Raw genomic sequence first — 18,521 nt, 5'->3', positions numbered from 1 at the left:
TTCAGAATTTACATACTTTGCTTTTCACTTATTCAATTTTCTTTCGGGATTGTGGTTACTTTCTTGCCTTCGGTTCCTGGTTAATACACTTCAACTCATTTCACAGAGACTTTTGAATGTGGGATCCAGCCTTGCAGGACCACTGTTACTTTGCATACTTTCTACCACATTCTGCAATTGTCCTTTCCATTACACGTTTTATCGGCACATGCGCAACCTTCAACTTTTGGTTGCAGGTACTTTTGTTTTGAACACAAACCAGGCTTTTTTTGCCTTCGATAACTCACCGGTCGTGTTAATTGGGCTTCTCTCTTCAACGCCTTTCATTCAGCAGTCAAGGCTGTTAACAACGCCTCCTCTGATCCTCCCTTACTCTGTCGTTCACTCAGTAGTACAATCTGATGTGCAGGAGAAGCCCCCTAACATCATTATGCCTTGTGGAGGTGGAGAATGCCAGTACGAGACTCTGGAGGCCCGGTATATGCAGATGCAAGCAGAGCATTGTGAGCAACAAAGGAGCAATGAACTACCCAATGGTGGCATGACCACAAGAGCAGCAGTTGGAGGCAGGATGTCCAAAGAACGACACAGAGATGACCGATATGGTAAGCATGTGCTACTTCAAACTGCCAGTAGCCGTGCTGAGCAGGGACCCGATGAGAACCAGAGAACGGGAACCTGAGAAGCAAGAAGTGAGAAAGTAATCCTGAGCGAGAGCTGAGGAAGTTGAACTAAAATTGGTCAATTGGAGTGGTAAACGAATAACCCGGACCGGGAAGAGGGTTATTGCATGTGCAGAGAAGCTCTTCACAGGTCTAAGGATAGAGCCAAGACTGTATGAGGTGAGTTGTAAGCAAGTAACGAATTACCTGGTCAAGGAGGAGAGTTATTATATGAAGGGAGAAACTTGCCCAGTCCATAGGACGAGATGGAGTAGAAAACCACGTAAGATAAGAAGTGAAAAGTGTACAAAAGAGGTGGTAAAGCAACCCAGGTAGGGAACAAATAGACACTGGATACAAGTTCCCTGGGAGGGAAGGGAAGTAGCCATCTTCCTTTCAAGTACAAGATTGGAGAAAGCCTGGCACAGAAACATATAATTGGAAACCGTATATGAAACCCCTGAATGAGCAAGCAAATGGAGACATTGTAAGGCAGGGAAGTTATCACGAGGGAAGCTTACAGAAGGGCCAAGAGAAACCCACCATAGGAATTCCTGCAGAGAAAGACTGTGAACAATATGTTATAACCAGTCCGAATTGGCTGAGTCAAAGATATCCTAAGAGTAGGACCACAGAGTAAGAAAGATAGTATTTTTGAAGAGCTACAAGAATTGATCTTAGAGATTATCCAAGGAGATTATATCAAGAAATATCTGTACCACAGAGAAAATCTATAAATATAGAGACTATCAAAGGAACTGAAGAGAAAAGGCGAATACCAGACATTCTCTTTGTCTATTTAAGTTGGTTAAATATAGTGGTAGGGTCAGATAGGGTTAGTTCTGACAGAGGACATTTCTACTTGGACTTCCAGACAACTGACAAGCACCTTTTAGTTTCTTACGATGGGTAGGGTTTTTTCTCTAGTGATCGGGAAAGTAAGGCCTGCTACTTGGAGGTTTCATTAAAAGTCTTCAGCGTGTTAGTCTCTTTCCGACCTGTCACAGTACTGTTAGCCTTAATCAACACCACCTCCCTGCAGGGTTGGGCGGTAACATGGACAAACTGATGGTGATGGGACTGTAGTGCCCAGCCCAGGAGAAGGGTGGTCCTCAATCTGTGGAAACTATGGGCCATCAGGCTGTATCTGATTGCTTGCCTCCCTTCTGCATAAGGCAAGTGTCCAGATTTTGTCAGATAACATGGTGGCCATACATTACCTGAACAGGAATGGTGATGTGGGACTGCTTTTTGCAGGGAAACAATGCTACAGTGGTTCTGTACTCTGGGGACATCTGTCAGCAGCCAATCCTGTGTGGACTGTGAACATTGCTGCGGATGCTTTGAGCATGCAGATGCCAGTCTCCCAAGAGTGGGAGTCAACAGGACGTCTCTCTTGGTGGACCCTTGAGGTGTAGCCCTTGGCCTCCACTGTCAACCAGAAGTGAGAGTTCTGCTTCATGGCGTTTTCCCCCATTGGGAGCTCTGCGGAATGCAGTGATGGTCAATGTGAGCTTCTAACTCCTCGGTTTGCCGTCCGATTCCTATAATTCTGCGGGTTCTCGGGAGGCATTGGAGGATCATCTTCTTCATGATCTTGATCTCCCACAACTGGGCCCAGTGGACACGTTTCCCAGAACCTCAGGACATGTCCTTCTGTGCCTTTGGTATCTCCCAGGGATTGTTTCTGCTTTCCCAGTCAGGGGGCAGCATCCTCCATATGTGACTTGGCAGCATCAGTCTTCATGCTTGACTGCTGAGTCTAGAAGAGCAATCCGTCTGATGTCCTGGATGTGCTCCTTTCTGTCAAGGGGCTAACCACCAAGTCAATCTATGCCTGCAGATGGCTGAGCATTTCAGCCTTGTGCTGTAAGAAGGGTCTGGTCCACACAATCTCCCTGTATTTACTGACTTCTTCTGGTCACTTTGGTCATGCACGTTTGTATGATCAGAATTTGACCCGTTTTTAGTTTGGGCTATTAGGTGTTCGCCGCTTGCAGCACTTATAAGATGAAACTATTGCGTCAGAGTACAGCTAAGGAGAAATGGCATACACATGGGGACACGCAGCTTGTAAGAGATGTTTGGCTATTTGCCCATGCATTGACTACCCATAGCCATGCTAATCCATATTACCAGTCCCATCCAATTTCTGCCCCTGCCTGCCCATAACACCCGCTCATGGGAACTCTCTGGCTTTAATTAAGCCTTCCTATCAAACTTTGCACTTGACGTGCCTGCCAGTGTTTTTTCAAAGCAGTAACTGGAGTTGTAATCCCACTACTGGTGAAATAAAAATATCAACCAGGTCTGCCTTAAGCCACTCTGTTTATAAGCAATTTGCATGTCCTTCACTAAGTCCAGTTAAAAACGAGCACCGGCAAAGCCAACAATTCTGGCTTGTGTGTAAGTATTGGTCATTTGCCAGGCACTGCTATTAGATGCCCAGGTACCTGCACAATGTTTCAATGGCCAGTTAGTACCAATATGGCTAGGCCTGGCACGTTTCTTTCCCATGCCTACACAAAAGCCCAAACTGTTGGCATTGCCAATCCTTGTTTTTACAAGGGTGTGTAAGTACGGGTGGAGATGTAGGGGGCGGGGGGGTTTACCGATCTGTCAAACATCAGCAGTTAATTGTTTTCTACTTTCTTTGGTCCGCAGACCCTTATTGTTGGCACTGTTGAAGGGGTTACCTAACCACTGTTTTGGCCTATAAAACTGGTCTTGTTCATTAAAAGCCCTACTGTTATGCAGTTTTCATGGGGACTGTTAACATTTTCAGCCATCTCCAGTGTTTTCCTGTGTAGGATTTAAACTTTGTTTTTATTATTCTCATGGCAGCTATGTTTGAGCCATTGTATTTGTGCCCTTTGAGGTTGATCACCTTCAGGGTGCTTTTTTGGTTATTTCTTCCATTAGGCAGGCGAGGGAGCTCCAGGTTCTAGTCTAGTAAGCTGACGTACCTGGTCTTCTCCAAAGGAAAAAGTGACCCTCTGGGCATGACTTCCGAAGGCATTGTTGGAGTTCCACTTGATACAAAAGATAATCTCCCTTTCATCTACCTCCCACCTTATCTTTCTACCACAGAGGAGAGGTTCACCATCTGGAACCCAAGAGGGGTCTCGGCTTCTAAGTTTCTCTCGCAAGTGACATTATGAAAAATGTCCAGCTGTTTGTTGGTGGGGATGGGGCATGGGTGGGCTGTGCTGTTACTAAGCAGACCTCTGTCCAAGTGGAACATTCGCTGCATTTCAGAAAGTTACAATCTGGCCAGGAAGGTTGGGCCCCATGGTCTCTGGAGCCCATTCTATTATGGCCTTGAAGAGGGGTGTCCCTGTTCTGGACATCTATCAAGTAGTTACATAGACTTCTTGAACGTTTTTCAAACCGTATTGCCTGCTTATCTTTCTTGGTATAGGTAGTCTTTTTATTTTTATTTATTTCCTTCCTCCATATTCCTGATTCTGTCTTGCTTTGGACATCATCTCCAAGATGAGGAGTCTTTGAAAGAAATGAACCCATTCAAAGAACAAATGATTTATCACATATTAAACTCTCTCTCAAACCACGCATCATACACATCTTGTAGCCCTCTGGCTCTTAAATCCCCTCAGCTGCTGTGTGCAGGGATGACAAAGGCAAAGCTGCTGTCATGGGGTAAAAAGAAAAGGGGTGAAACTGTGGGGAAAGGTGGTCAGGGGTCCAGGGGCTAAAACCTCCTTTTTGAAAAGGGCAAAAGAAATCTCAAAAAAGAAAAAGATATGAAAGATAAATATAGCTCTCTCTCATTAAATGGACATTCGAATTTGTGATATATAAGCAAACCTGTGGTGAAAGGACTAATCCATTAGGAAGAACATTACCAAGAGATAAGTAATTTGTACATGGGGGCAATGTGCATGTAATTTCTATGGTTCAGGCTTCTACGCTTCTACATTTGGTATTTCCCAGACAATCTGACCATTCAGTGCTTCAAAAAGGCATTATTTTGTCAACAGAATGTTAGATTTGCACCTGGTGAAGGGTGCTTAGCGTCAATTGGCTGTAAATGATGGTACAAACTTTGAGTATCCCTCCCACGGTCCACCAGCCTCCCGAGCCCCTTTCCTGCATACCTCAATTTGTTTCTGCACTGGCCCCAGCGCCTTTTCGGTCCCTCATCTGGAGGGTAACAAAGATCTGTTGAGCAGGCAGTTTAATTTCTGGTGTTTGCTTGTTTGTTTAATAAAGTGCAACATGCCCTATAGTTTAAAAGATGGTCCAACAAGTTGGTAAAGTCAAATTTTGGAACAATGTTTAAATGCATAGTGCCACATATCTTGACCTAATCTGCCATGCTCTGCTAAAAAAAAATGGACTAAGGCATTTTTAATTCCACGTTTGCTGTGCATTCTACAAAAATGTATTCTGGTTTGGGCAGTTCTAATGCCTTTTGCCTTCAACATCGGTTTCAGCCAACAGTCCCTCATAGGTTTGTACAGAGGGCATAGCACAACTAGATGGATTAGAGTTTCATTGCGAGTCATGCAATATTGACATTTCGAGGTACAGTTTGCATGCCACTTTTTTGCAGTAAATGCCTTTACTGGGGAAATTCCCCAGACAACATCTAAGTAGAAGAGCTTGCTCACTCATTTCCCATATATCAAGATACGGCTCGTATCCTAGGTGGCTTTTGATACTCAATCTCTGGTTACTCTACCCTAGGCGTTGATGCCAACTAAATTGCTCATCACCCAGGAAGGTTATGCCTCGAGGGTTTGGTCCGTTGTCCATTTTGGCGGGTATTATCCCAGAGTTTGGTATTTTGTAAGCAAGATAATGTGGTTCTGACAAATTTAAACCATGTAAGGTCGGCCGCTCCAGGTGATGTCTTGTTTATTTTTAAATTCTTGCTCTGGTTATGATCTTGATTTTTGCTTTGTTATGGGATGTTAGCTGTATCAAAATAGTTTAAAGGTTAACTGACTACAGTTTCGAATGGAGTGTCCTCCCACATATTCCTCATCTTTGACACTTGTTGTCCAGCTTCAGCTGCTTCGGAAAACATTTTCAGCAGAGGGCTCTGTGCGTCGATGTCCCTCGAAGGCCTCTGTCGAGGGTGATGTAATTGAAGGCCTATATTGCACCCACAGCGCCTGTGACCTCAGTTCCATTTTCTCGCGACAGCGATGGCTCTGAGCAAAATTCGGCACCCATCATCTTGTGACGTCTTTGTTACAATCACTTCAATAAAAAGTCTTCATCTTCGACACCGTTGACTCTGAAGTCTGGTTTCAAGAAGTGCCGGGATTGCGGGTCAAAAATGTCACTCACTGACCTGCACCATATCTTTTTGTGGTGCCTTGGGAGGGCCACGATACCTCTGGCAGTTCCAAATGCTAGTCCATGACGGGACAAGCCTTGAGGGAACGGAAGGGGAAACTTAAGGTAGGAAAAAGCCGTAAAAAATCACCTACCCGACCTGCTAAACCTTCAACCGACAAGTGGAGGAAGAAGGCCAAGCGATCTAGGTCGAGGAGTGGCTCACACAACTCTTCTTAGTTTTTAAAGAAATCAAAGAGAAGGCACCGTAGGTTGCCTTCGTCGACTTCGTCGTTAAACGTTTCCCCCAAAAGGGTTGCTTGCCCTATTAAAAAGTCCACTCCGGCTGAGTGGGAAGCGTCCAGGCCTGAAATGCTAAAGATTTTTGAAAAACAAAAAAGCCATGCTCTTACCAAGCCTTCAAAGGAAGCCAGAAAGGAAAGTTCTTGTCCGAAATCTCACACAACCTCGAGCCCAGGAAAAAAGCCTGATATGCATCGTGAGCCTTCGAGGCTGCAATCCGATGTTCCATCGAAGGATCATACGAGTCTCAAGGAATAGTCAAGGTCATCAAGATCTTCAACTGCGGTGCCTTAGATGCCCGCTAGGCCCTCGGCATGGATGTCGACATCGACACTGAAAACTTCAACGCAATCCGTGCCATACTTGCCAGCTGTGCCGTCATTGCCGAGACCCCACCACCCCCAAGTGTGCCGATAAAGTGTCGACGTCAAAGCGTACTACTTCCAAACCAGACAAGATATGCTCCACTTCCTAAAAAGGATTTCTTTAAATCTCTTACTTCAATTTTTGAAGAAGAGGAGCATTCTGAGGACGATGAAGCCCTATTTGGCCTAGAGTACGGTACACCCAATGTACCAGAGAGTTTTATCTCTGAAGAGTACAGAATGAAGGAACTGTATGACAACTTGCAAACAGCAAGTGGGGTAGATACCTCTCACAAACTTGAGTTTGGAAAACCAGATCCTGGGGTGCATGTGAATGCATCATACAGGTAGCTCATGTCGAAAGTGGTCGAATACATGGTTTGGAGTAGGCTACCATTGCCTAATGAGCAAGACGACCTCTGTGATATTTTGGACATGGGTCCACAATCTGATCCTATTTTGCCTTTTCATATAGCATTGCAGAAAAGGGTGGCTTGGAACTGGTAGACTCCGGAATCCAATCCGGTAGTTGATAAGAACTTGAAAAAAAAAATACTGACTTTACAGTAGTGACCCAGACTACCTGTCAAAACGTCCCACTCTGGAGAGTCTGGTGGTGCAGGCAGCTACAGCTACTTCCAAACAAGCAATGTACCCTACCATCCCCCCTGATAGGGACGACAAGCGTGTAGATGGATGGGCGAGGAAGGTTTTTTTTCTGCAGGGAGCATGGCACTAAAATCTTCCAACTCCACTTGTCCCCTCGCAAAGTTTTCGTTTACTCTATGGGATTGTATTTCCATGGCGGCAGAGCACATTCCCGAAGGAGATGAAAGGGACAGCGGCTTAGCTATTATGGATGGCAAAGAGGCCTTGTGTGAATCCCTTCAATCAGGATTGGATTCTGCGGATAGCATCTCCAGATCTATGGCTACCAGCACCATTATGTGCAAATTTGCATGGTTGAGAAAGGCTGGTTTTGCACTGGATGTGCAATCTAGGCCATTTGACAGGTCTCACCTTTTTGGCAAAAAGGCTGACGAGAGCCTTGAGAAGTTGCAAACCTCAAAGGCGGCAGCCAAAACATTAGGTGCTGCTAGTATGCAACCTCAGCCTTTTCGTCCTAGCGGACAACCTTGGAGGGGTAGATCTTTTCGCTACCACTACTCAGATGGAAGGGCGAGAGGAATGGCCAGTCAGAGGCCAGAGAAGATTTCCTTGTGGTGGATGAGGTAGAGGTGCAAAGCCAGCTCAAGCGGCAGCCTCCTTACCATCGGCCTCTGCATCAAGAAGAAATCTCCATATCAGCAGTTCACCTAGCCGGAGAGGAGAACACGTGGCGGATGCTCTGAACACGCAGAGCAGTCTCCCACAAGTGGGAACTAGATCAGTAAGTCCTTCAAGAGATCTTCACCATTTGGGGACCCCTCAAGTAGATCTGTTCGTGACCAAGGTCAACCGTAAGTGCGAAAGATATTGCTCCAGGGAATTTCCCCCAAGAGGAGCTCTAGGAGATGCGTTCGTAGTGGGCTGGGAGTTTCCACTCCTGTACGCATTTCCTCCAGTCCCCGTCATTCCTCATGTAATCAGGAGGTTGAGAAGATTCGGGAAACACATGATCCTAATTGCCCCGCATTGGGCCAGGAGGACGTGGTAACCAGAGTTTCTGGACATGTCCATCTGTCCTCTGATGCGTCTTCCACAAAGAGAGGACCTTCTCTTGTGAGAGGATGGTTTGGTTCTCCATCCAGAGGTCAGGACTCTAAACCTTCACGCTTGGTTTCTGAAAGGCTGAGATATAAGGATTGGGACCTCCCGGAAGATGTTACGGAAGTATTGCTTTCGGCCAGAAGGTTAGCAACAAAGACGTTGTGCCGTTTAAATAAGTTCTGCAACTGGTGCAAGGAAAAGAATGTAGATCCTTTTCTGTGAACAACACCGTATGGTTTATCCTTTCTTCTATCCTTAGCTAATCTGGGGCTCCAGATTTGTGCCATTAAAGGCTACCTGGCAGCACTGTCCATTTTTAAGTGTTGTCAGAGCAATGTTACTATTTCAAAATTACACTGGTGAATCAATTCCTAAAATGGCTGACTAATCTCCTGTCCATGTTCCGATTTGGGACCTTAATCTGGTTTTAAAATTCCTAGTGTGTGCACCCTTTGAACCTCTGCACACGTGTCCTTTAAGGTTATTAACCTTCAAAACCATCCTATTGGTTGCTCTGACATCAGTCCGTAGAGTGAGCGAGTTGCAGGCACCTTCATCCAAGCCCCCATTTACCATCTTCCATAAGAATAGGGTTGTTTTAAAGGTCAAATGTTACTTTTTGCCCAAAATCCTTTCCGATTTTCATTTAGGTACGAAAATTGTTCTATCTTCTTTCTATCCCCCACCTTATTCTGCTAAGGAGCAGGAAAGACTACATAGGTTAGAACCTCGAAGAGCTTTGAGCTTTTACATTTCAAGAATGTCTAAATTACGAATTGATGACCAACTCTTCATTCGATACACAGGACAGAATGTTACAGGCTGGCAGGAAAAGAGACTCCTGTAGGTTTAAGAGCTCACTCCACCAGGGGCATGGCTACATCTATAGCCCTACAAAGGGGCGTACCAATTAGAAAAATTTATGAAGCAGCAAAGTGGTCTTCCATCCACACGTTTACTAAGCCTTATTGCCTGGAGTCTTCCCTTGGTCAAGATGGTACTTTTGGCAAGGTAGTACTTCACTCTGTCCATGAAAATGTATAATTTATAATTCTACCCCTCCTCCAAACACTATACTGCTTTGGGGACCTGTCAAAGATGAGGAATACGTGGCAAGACACAATCCATTCGAAGAACAAGTTACTTACACCTGGTAAAGTTCTTTTGACTGGATGTTCCTCCCACATATTCCTCATCGTCCTCCCATCCTACCCCTCAGTAGAATTTCCTGTGCTATTACAGCTTTGGTTCTATCTTGGCTGACTATGGTCACTCCCGTGTTGTACGGGTATCTCTGCTGCAAAAAAAGGGAAAACAGAACTGAGGCCAAAGGGCGCTGCGCGTGCTACATATGCCGTTGATGACATCACCCTAGATGGAGCCCTTCGAGGGACATCGACTCAACGCCTTCTACACACAGTGGCCTCTGCCGAAAACATTTTCCAAAGCAGCTGAAGCTGGACAACAAGTGTCAAGGATGAGGAAGACATGGGAGGAACATCCGGTCAAAAGAACGTTACCAGGGGTAATTAACGTGGTCTTCTTTTCACAGTGGTCTTCTAAAGCTCCCTCTGTTTAGCTGCATATTAATCATATATTGTCCTTGCTTTGTGCTTCTTTAAGCATTGGCAACTCAAAATCAGGCTACTTACTGTCTTTCCTCCTCCTTCCCTTAACTTGACAGCACTTAAAAATGGTTTCAAGCCTTTCTGGGTATGACTTTATTGTGGGCTTTTTATATGTATCTGGGGGACAAAGTGGGTCAAGTCAAGATGCTTGGCTACATTGCAGCTTCCTTTTCTGGGAATCGCTTTAATTGGAGACGCAAGAGTAGTGACTGCTTTAGTGCTCCTGGTCGTCTCCTCCCTGATTATAGCTGCTAGTCTCCTCTCCTTTTCTGTGTCCAGTTGGTGGTGAAATTGGTAGGATGCAGTAGCAGTCACAGGGTTTTTTGGGGTGGTTTATGGACCCCATATCTGGTGCTAGTAAGATTAGCATGGTAGGTGGTTGTGCTCATTCAGGCACTGAAAGGGGGAAAACCCGCAGAGAAAGTGCCACTGCCTTATCTTTAAACCGAGTGTTTGTCTTGGAAAGATGACACATTTCCTCTTTTCCTCTGCATGCTATCAAAAAAAACATAACTTTTGTGAAATCCCTCTCCATTGCCTATGACCAAGGACTTGAAATCTGACAGCTTATCTATTGACTAATGTCCCATATTACTTTCTCCATATAGAGCTTCATGGGGCAATTCAGTTTTCAGGTCCTATCAAAATGTTATTTTCGGGACAAACCCTACATTCCTTGCCTGCAGTTTCTCTGTTTGTCACCGATTTTAGTTTGTATTCCACAGCCCTAAAGGAGTCCTTCTAGAACCGGCTCTCTTCAGCTTCCCTGTTTCCCCCTACCCAGTGTTTCAAACTTACGATGCATAAGAACCCGTCTTTTGCTTTTGTGGCCCACAGTAACTGTTTGCACCTCTTATTGCCACAGTAATGGAGTATGCACATCCACCTCAAACATCACAGTTGCCTTTCTTAAGGATTGTGGGGTTGCTTTGGAGACTGAAAACTCGTCTTTTTCTATATTTTATTGGGTTCTTCAAAATGCAGTGATGGGTCTACACAGTGTTTGAGAATTATGGTTGGAATAAAAAAATGTAATGGTTGGAATAAAAAAATTTCAAGAGGTTCATGAACCCAGAAGGGGACCCAGGTATGGCCCCATTAATCTGTTTTTAAAGTATGTATCATAAGGATTCCATCCTGTTAATTGGGGGATGAATGTTCTCTATTGTATGTAACATCTGACGACAGTATTCTATTAAGTTTCTTTGGATTATCTGGAATCTATGACCTTTAAATGGCACTCTGGAAACCATAAGCCTGAAAGCTAAAATTAGAAAATGGTAACTTCTTTCGTAGTCATGGCAGGGATTGCACAATTTAAATCAGTATATGTGGATTTGGGAAACCTAGAACATAGACATCCCATCTATTAGAGGACTACAACATTGTATGCGTTTTGATATTTTCTATGCAGTTTATTCCTACTGTCATGTGTCTTTCCTCCCCCAAGATGAAATACTGTACATTATTCTCTTTAATTTTCAGGATGAAGATTCTGAATTTACGCTGGCCACTGATTTTGAAATTGGACACTTTTTCCGTGAAAGAATTGTTCCCCGTGCTGTACTTTATTTCACTGGAGAAGCCATTGAGGATGAGGACAGTGTATGTATGAATTAGAGTAACATATTGAGTATGTGCAGCCTTTGTAAAAACTATGGTATAAATGATTGTATAAAATTGTTCATTTTGTTTTATAGTTTGAAGAAGGCGAAGAAGGGGAAGAAGAGGTTGGTGTTTTTTAAATTTTAATTTTGAGTTCTTTAAAATCTTCAGAAGCATGGTGCAAATAGCACTCTGTTTGCTATGTTCCTCAACGATCCACAGTTAAGTATTCCAATATGCTTTTACCAGTACACCATTTCAAAATATCAAAGACTTGGGTAAAGTTACTTTTGGTATGCACTTATCCACTGTTCAGAAATAGTGATTTATGCTAAGCAGTATCTGTATCTTGCCATTCTGCTAACACATTTTTTAATACTGTAACACCAGGTGCTATGGTTTCTATTCACCTAAGGTGTCCCCTATGAAATGTAGTTGTTAGAAACTTGGCCCAGTAAGTTAATTTTATAGGATAGAGGTGGCTATGCAATTACATTTTTGGTCCCATGCTCAAAACTTCTTTTGTATTGATCTACAAATAACTACTTGTTCTGTAGCAAGTTGGACAGCATCAAGTACAACCTGTGTCTTGCCTGGATTATGTGATCCTGATTCCTGAAGCCCAGGTTTAATCTGCCTCAAGGAAAGTGTCAGGCACTCAATGCCCGAACCAAAAACACAAAATGCTAGTGCGGGCCATTTTATTTTGGTCGAAGTGGGCCACTTTTTGGGCCAATGTGAGCCAGTTTGATGAATGACTTCACTATGCGGCAAGTCGTTTTGACTGCTGAATAAATATTCTTTAAATTGTACAATTTGCATTACATTTTATCAATACATTCCTGCTTGGGTACTATCCAAACAGTCTGTCAAAAAAGGAATGAATTGCATTTTGCAACTGTGGGGCACTTTTTCATTGGTGTCTGAGGCAATTATATACCCCAGTCCGATTCTGCAGGCATACTATTGTAATGTTTATACTTGGGGGCGGGTGGCAGAAGGGGGTAGAGCTAAACAAGCCACCTAGACATCCCTCCTGCCAGGTCTCGGATTACAAAGAAGAGGGCATTGCAGTGTGTGTGGTTGGGGGGGGGGGGGAAGAGTTCTGAATATTGGCACCTTTTCGTGGTCATAGACTGTACCAGCAATATGGCTGTAGTCCTGTCTCAGTTCTGCACAGAGTACAATTGGGCTGGATAAAACTTTGGTGGATGCTTTGATTATTTTTGGAAGTGGACCGAGCTCTAGGGTTGATGGTGTTCATGGTGTAAAAGAGTTTAGTGTTACTAGGAAAAGACGTATGTGTGTAGGGCGTGCAGGGAGAGTGTAGCTGTTATACAGTCTTAAGATAGAAAGCATAGGAAGGATAGTTGTGGCACTAGTGAGACATGGTCTAGGGCTTTCTCTTTAGTACTAGGTGGCTAGTTTTAAAGAGGAAGACTTCCTTTGAAAATTTAATATCAAATTAAAGCGTTTGGCTTAAATCAGAAAATGTTCAGTTATTCTCTGCAACTGTTTTGCATCTGCAGCAGGCCCGTGCAAGCGGATCCTGCTGCCATCGTTCCTGGCCCAGCTTCAGATAAGTGCCCCCCTCTTTTACCTCCTCCTTTTCCCAGAGATTTCTCTTTTCTCTCTTTTTCCCCTGTTTTTATTATTTTTTCCACTTTTTCCTAGCCATCCGTTCCACTTCTTTCTCCCGACTTACTGAGTTATTTCCTTTTCCCTCCCGTGTCCCCCCGACCCCCTCCCTTTCTACGTGTATGGTCTGGCCTCCTTGGCTGCCCTCCTTCCCTGCAGGGCCCATGATGGTATTTCAATCTGCAGCAGGCCAGTACAAGCGGGTGCTGCGGCCATCGTTACTGGCCAAGCTTTCAGGCAAGCGCTCCCCTCCTTTGCCCCCTTCTTTTTTGCAAAGTGTTCTCTTTTCTCTCCTTTTCCCTTCTCCTTTTCCCCACTGTCTTTTTCCACTTTTTGCCTTTTCCCTCCCCTGTTTCGCCTGCCATCCTCCCCTCTTTGATGGGCCTGGCCTCCTTGGATGCTGCCCTCATGAGAGAAGGACCCAAGGCAGCCTTTCCCCGGCAGCCCTAAGCTAAGGGCCAGAGGCAAAGTGCAGCTCACGACTAAGTAGCTCCACTTAGAGGTTGCCTGTGTTTGCCTGGGACGCCTGACACAGACTACCTGCAGCAATCGATAAGGTAGCGTGGTATGGGTGGGATGTACCGCTATTACTGTACTCATTAAAATCCCATCACTCTTATTAACAATTATAATATAGCCTTTTTGTTTAAGATAGCCTTGCCTTGCTTCAGCCATATCTTGTATTCAGCATAATTGTGTGCAGTATTATGCATACATCTAGCACTTAGATTGACTGTGAAACGTAGCACTGCTACAGCTACATAGATGGAACCCAGGAAGTAGACGTTGTTTGTACAGCTAACACTTTGCTATTCTTGCACACTGCACCTTTGCAACTTAGCGGAAGCACAGGCTCACTTCCACACACCCAGCACTCAAATTTAACACAAACACTATTGCAAATCACCTTCGCTATAACATTGACGCTACTTTTAAGGACAATCTTTCGAGGGGATTGGGTCCTCCGACGTATCCCATATCTATGACGGGTAATGTCCACAGCTGTGCTGCTTCGGAAAATTGTCTGCGTCCTGCGTTGATGACGTCCCCGAGGACCTCCGCTGACGTCACCCGATGTGATAAGTAGGACGCACGATGCCAGTATGCCTCAGTTCCATTTTTTTTCCGCGAACGTGTTCGCTTCGTGAATCTCGGTACGCCTCGACTCTTTGGAGTTTGTTGTATTCTTCTCGGTTCCTTTGAACCTGTTCGGTTTTTGTGAAAACCTGTTCGTGAAACGATGTCTACCTAGTCTTCCAACCCACGTCTGGGCTTCAAGAAATGCGGGACTGTGGGTCCAAGATGTCGGTCACGGACTCGCACGACGCCTGCCTCTGGTGCGGTCCACGATATGGACGACTGTGTCGACTGCCAGTCGCTCACGGCCAAGGCCTTGCGGGAGCGCAAGAAGAAGTTGTCGGTAGGTCGGGTGTCTAAGCCCCGGAAGTCGAGGTCTATGGGGCTTTCGACGGATGACGCGATAGGCGACTCTCCGCGTTGTCGGAAGTCCAGTGGGTCTCATACCAGGAATCGGTCCCGCCACTCCTCTGCCTCTTCGAGGCATTCCCAGAAGCGCCGGCATCGGTCGCCTTCCCCATCCTCTTCCGAGGACTACGCCCATCGGCGGGTCGCTTATCCCAGCATGCAAGCGACACCGGAGGAATGGCCTTCCTTCGGGAAGAAAATGTTGGCGATTCTCGAATCGCAGGGCACCGGTCCGCCCGCGCCTCCGAGTGGGGTCGGTTGGCACCGGTCGAGAGACACCGCCCGTACGCCTTCGGGCTCGGGTGGTCGGCACGGCTCGCGGGAGAAGTCCCGCTCGGACAAGGGTAGCCGTTCTCGCCATGCCCGTTCCAGGTCCCGGTCCTCGACGCGCTTCAGACCGCGTGATCCTGTGCTGTCTTCGAGGAAGACGTTGACGCCTATGGCACCGAGGTTGTCGTCGATCTCTCTCGAGGCTCCGCATCCGAGGGGGTCGTCGACGCTATCGGCGCCTAGGTCGTCGAGAGACACGCTCGGAGCTCCGGCTTCGAGGCCTGTGTCGACGCCATCGATGCTGGCGGCGCTGCAGCTGACGTCGACGCCGATTCTCTCAACTCCGACTCGTTCGGCGCCTTTCGAGGCGGTGGTGTCGGAGGGGCCCCGTGGTACGGGGTTAGCCCCTAGAAAGGCTCTGGCTAAGGTCAGGCATAGCTTTGGTCCCCAGGTACCTTCCTCTCACCGCCTGGAGTACATTTCGGAGGGTGATGAAGGCTCTGATGAAGGCTTGATTCCGGTTACGGTGCCAGATGAGCTTCTCTCGGGCCATAGCCAGTTTGATGACCTGAGGCAGTCACTGCATGATGCCAGTGGACTGGACACCTCTCCGGAGGTGGAGTTTTGTAAGCCAGAGTTTGGCACTCATGCCAATTCTTCGTACCGCCGCCTTATGTGTTGGGTCACTGAGTACTTGGGATGGTCTGCTCCCCCAGGGGAGTTTGTTCAGGGTGATCTCACGGACATCCTTGATCTTGGTCCCCCCACTGACCCGGTACTGCCGTTTCAATTGGCTCTGCAGAGAAGGGTGGCGGCGGCTCGGACTGCTCCGGAGAGTCTCCCGGCAGTGGGCAAGTCTTTGTCGCAAAAATACCGTCCAGCCAGTAGCAACCCCTGCTACTTGTCCAGGCACCCCACTCCGGAGAGTTTGGTGGTGCAGGCGGCTACGGCCCCAGCAAAGCAGGCATCGTACCCTACCATCCCTCCGGATCGGGACGACAAACGTTTTGATGGCTGGGCAAAGAAAGTGTTTTCTTCTGTGGTATGGCGCTTCAGGCAGCCAACTCCGTATGTGCCATTGGCCCGTCTCTCACACACTCTGTGGAACTGTGTTGCATTAGCGGCTGAACATATTCCCGAAGGGGACGAACGGGATGGTTCAGTCGTGTTTGGACATGGCAGATTGTGTCAGCCGGTCCATGGCGGCGAGCACCGTAATACGCAGGTTTGCGTGGCTGTGGAAGTCTGGGTTCGCTCCTGATGTGCAGTCCCGGCTCCTCAACATGCCCTTTGACGGTGAACATCTTTTTGGCAGCAAGGTTGACGAGAGCCTTGAGAGGTTGCAGACCTCCAAAGCTGCAGCGAAGTCGTTGGGCGCTGCAGTTCGGCAACCTGCGCCTTTTCGTCCTGGGGGACAATGGAGGAGGGAGGTTCCTTTCGCTATTATTCGTCCTTCAGTAAAGCGAGAGGAGCTGTCAGTCAAAGAGGCCACCGTAAGAGTGCCAGAGGTGGAAAACGGGGTACTCGAGGTACCAAGGTCGCTCGGGCAGTTGCCTCTTTGCCCTCAGGCAACGCCGCAGCCGCTTCAGCTCAGTCATGAGGCCATGTCCATGGTTCGCCGGTTGGGGGAAGGCTGGCGCAGCATCTTGTAGAGAGTGGCGTGCCATTACTTCAGAAGTGTGGGTTCTGGAGATCATAACCCACGGCTACTGTCTTCCCTTTTGGCAGAGGCCTCACGACAATCCACCTTGGAACCTCTTTGAAGAGTCCGGATCCGCTCCTTGTGCAGGAAATTCAAGCCCTGCTGGAGAAAGGCGCCATAGAACTGGTGCCTTTAGCGGAGAGGATCAAGGGATGGTATTCCCCTTATTTTTTTATTTTGAAGAAAGACGCGGCATTGAGACCCATCATGGACTTGCGCGGTTTGAACAAACTCCTCAGGAAGGACAAGTTCAAGGTGGTTACTCTCTCTCAAGTCCTCCAGGCCCTTCAAGGACTTCAGGACTGGTTGGTGTCTCTCGACCTCAAGGACGCTTAGTTCCATGTGCCGATTCATCCCAAGCACAAGTAGTACCTGAGGTTCGCGGTTGGCGACTCGCACTTTCAGTTTCGGGTCCTGCCGTTCGGATTGACCTCCGCCCGAAGGTTTTCACCAAGCTCATGGTGGTGGTGGCAGCGCATTTCAAGAAAGGGGGAATTCACGTCTACCCCTACCTGGACGATTGGTTGATCAGGGGGAGATCTCCCGAGCAAGTCCTGGATCATCTGTCTGTCTGTCACCTGCCACTCCCTCCACAGGCTGGGCTTCTCCCTCAATTTAAAGAAGTGCCATTTGACGCCAACACAGCGGCTCCAGTACATCGGAGCAGTGCTCGACACATCCCTGGGGCTGTTTTCCTCCCCAGGTGAGGGCTCTTCACATTCAGCAGATGGTGCACAAGTTTCAACTTGCCCAGACTCACCCAGCGTCCAAGTTCTTGAGACTGCTCGCCCTCATGGCATCCTGCATTCTTCTGGTGCCAGAGGCCAGGTTGCGGATGAGATCTTTGCAATGGGCACTCAAGCTCCAGTGGTCTCAGTCTTCCGGCAGGATATCGGACCCTGTTCAGGTGCCGCCCTCGGTCGCCCAGGACCTTCTGTGGTGGGCAGTCGAAGGCAATCTGATGAAGGGGGCCCCATTTTGGCTGCCCTGGCCGAAGGTGACGATCGTGACGGACGCATCCCTCACAGGATGGGGAGCTCATGCCAACGAGTTGACAGTCAGCGGTCGTTGGTCTCCGTCGGAGTCCAGACTCCATATCAATCTGTTGGAGCTGAGGGTCGTCAGGCTAGCCCTGAAGGCTTTTCTGCCGACTGTGCGAGGAAAGTGTCCTGATTCTAACGGACAACATGGTGGCCATGCACTACCTCAACAAAAGGGGGGGGGGGCAGGGTCACTTCCTGCTGGATGGCCCAGAACTCGAGCTGCATCGCCTCCCTGCACAGAGGAAGTTTCGATCTCGGCTGTTCATCTGGCCGGAGACGACAACGAGACGGCGGACGCTCTGAGCAGGCAGAGCGCAATCTCTCACGAGTGGGAGCTGGCTCAGGAGATTCTCCTGGAGATCTTCGCCCTTTGGGGGACCCCTCAAGTGGATCTCTTTGCCTCCAGTGTCAACCTGAAGTGCGAGAGGTTCTGCTCGTGGGAATTTCCTCCAAAAGGAGCCTTAGGAGACGCGTTCGTGGTGGAGTGGTAATTCCCACTGCTGTACCAGTTTCCTCCAGTCCCTGTCATCCCGCAAGTACTGCAGAGGTTATGGAGGTTCGGTTCCCGGGTGATCCTCATTGCTCCGGCATGGGCCCGGAGGACGTGGTACCCGGACCTTCTTGACTTGTCCATCTGCCCCCACGTCGTCTTCCCTACCTAGACGATCTGCTCTCACAGGAGGGGGGGGCATGTTCTCCATCCAGAGGTCGGATACCTCAACCTTCACGCTTGGCTTCTGAAAGGTTGAGGTATAAGGATTGGGACCTCCCTGAAGACGTGATGGAGGTGTTGCTCTCGGCCA

General features: G+C 47.5%; 1 protein-coding gene across 10 annotated transcripts in view; it reads left to right on the top strand.

Annotated features, from left to right (window-relative positions):
- Positions 1–18,521, top strand: part of NAP1L4 (nucleosome assembly protein 1 like 4) — a 1,556,420-nt gene that overhangs the window by 1,207,432 nt on the left and 330,467 nt on the right. For all 10 annotated transcript variants that reach the window (XM_069624142.1, XM_069624141.1, XM_069624146.1 and 7 more), the window contains 2 exons: positions 11,461–11,580; positions 11,676–11,705. In XM_069624142.1, the coding sequence (XP_069480243.1) occupies positions 11,461–11,580; positions 11,676–11,705 (150 nt within the window). The remainder of the gene's footprint in view (positions 1–11,460; positions 11,581–11,675; positions 11,706–18,521) is intronic.

This window comes from Ambystoma mexicanum, chromosome 11, assembly GCF_040938575.1.
Source record: "Ambystoma mexicanum isolate Mex_15411 chromosome 11, UKY_AmexF1_1, whole genome shotgun sequence".
Taxonomy (NCBI): Eukaryota; Metazoa; Chordata; class Amphibia; order Caudata; family Ambystomatidae; genus Ambystoma; species Ambystoma mexicanum.
The sequence above is the reverse complement of the archived record's forward strand: the minus strand, read 5'-3'. Positions and strand labels throughout refer to the sequence as shown.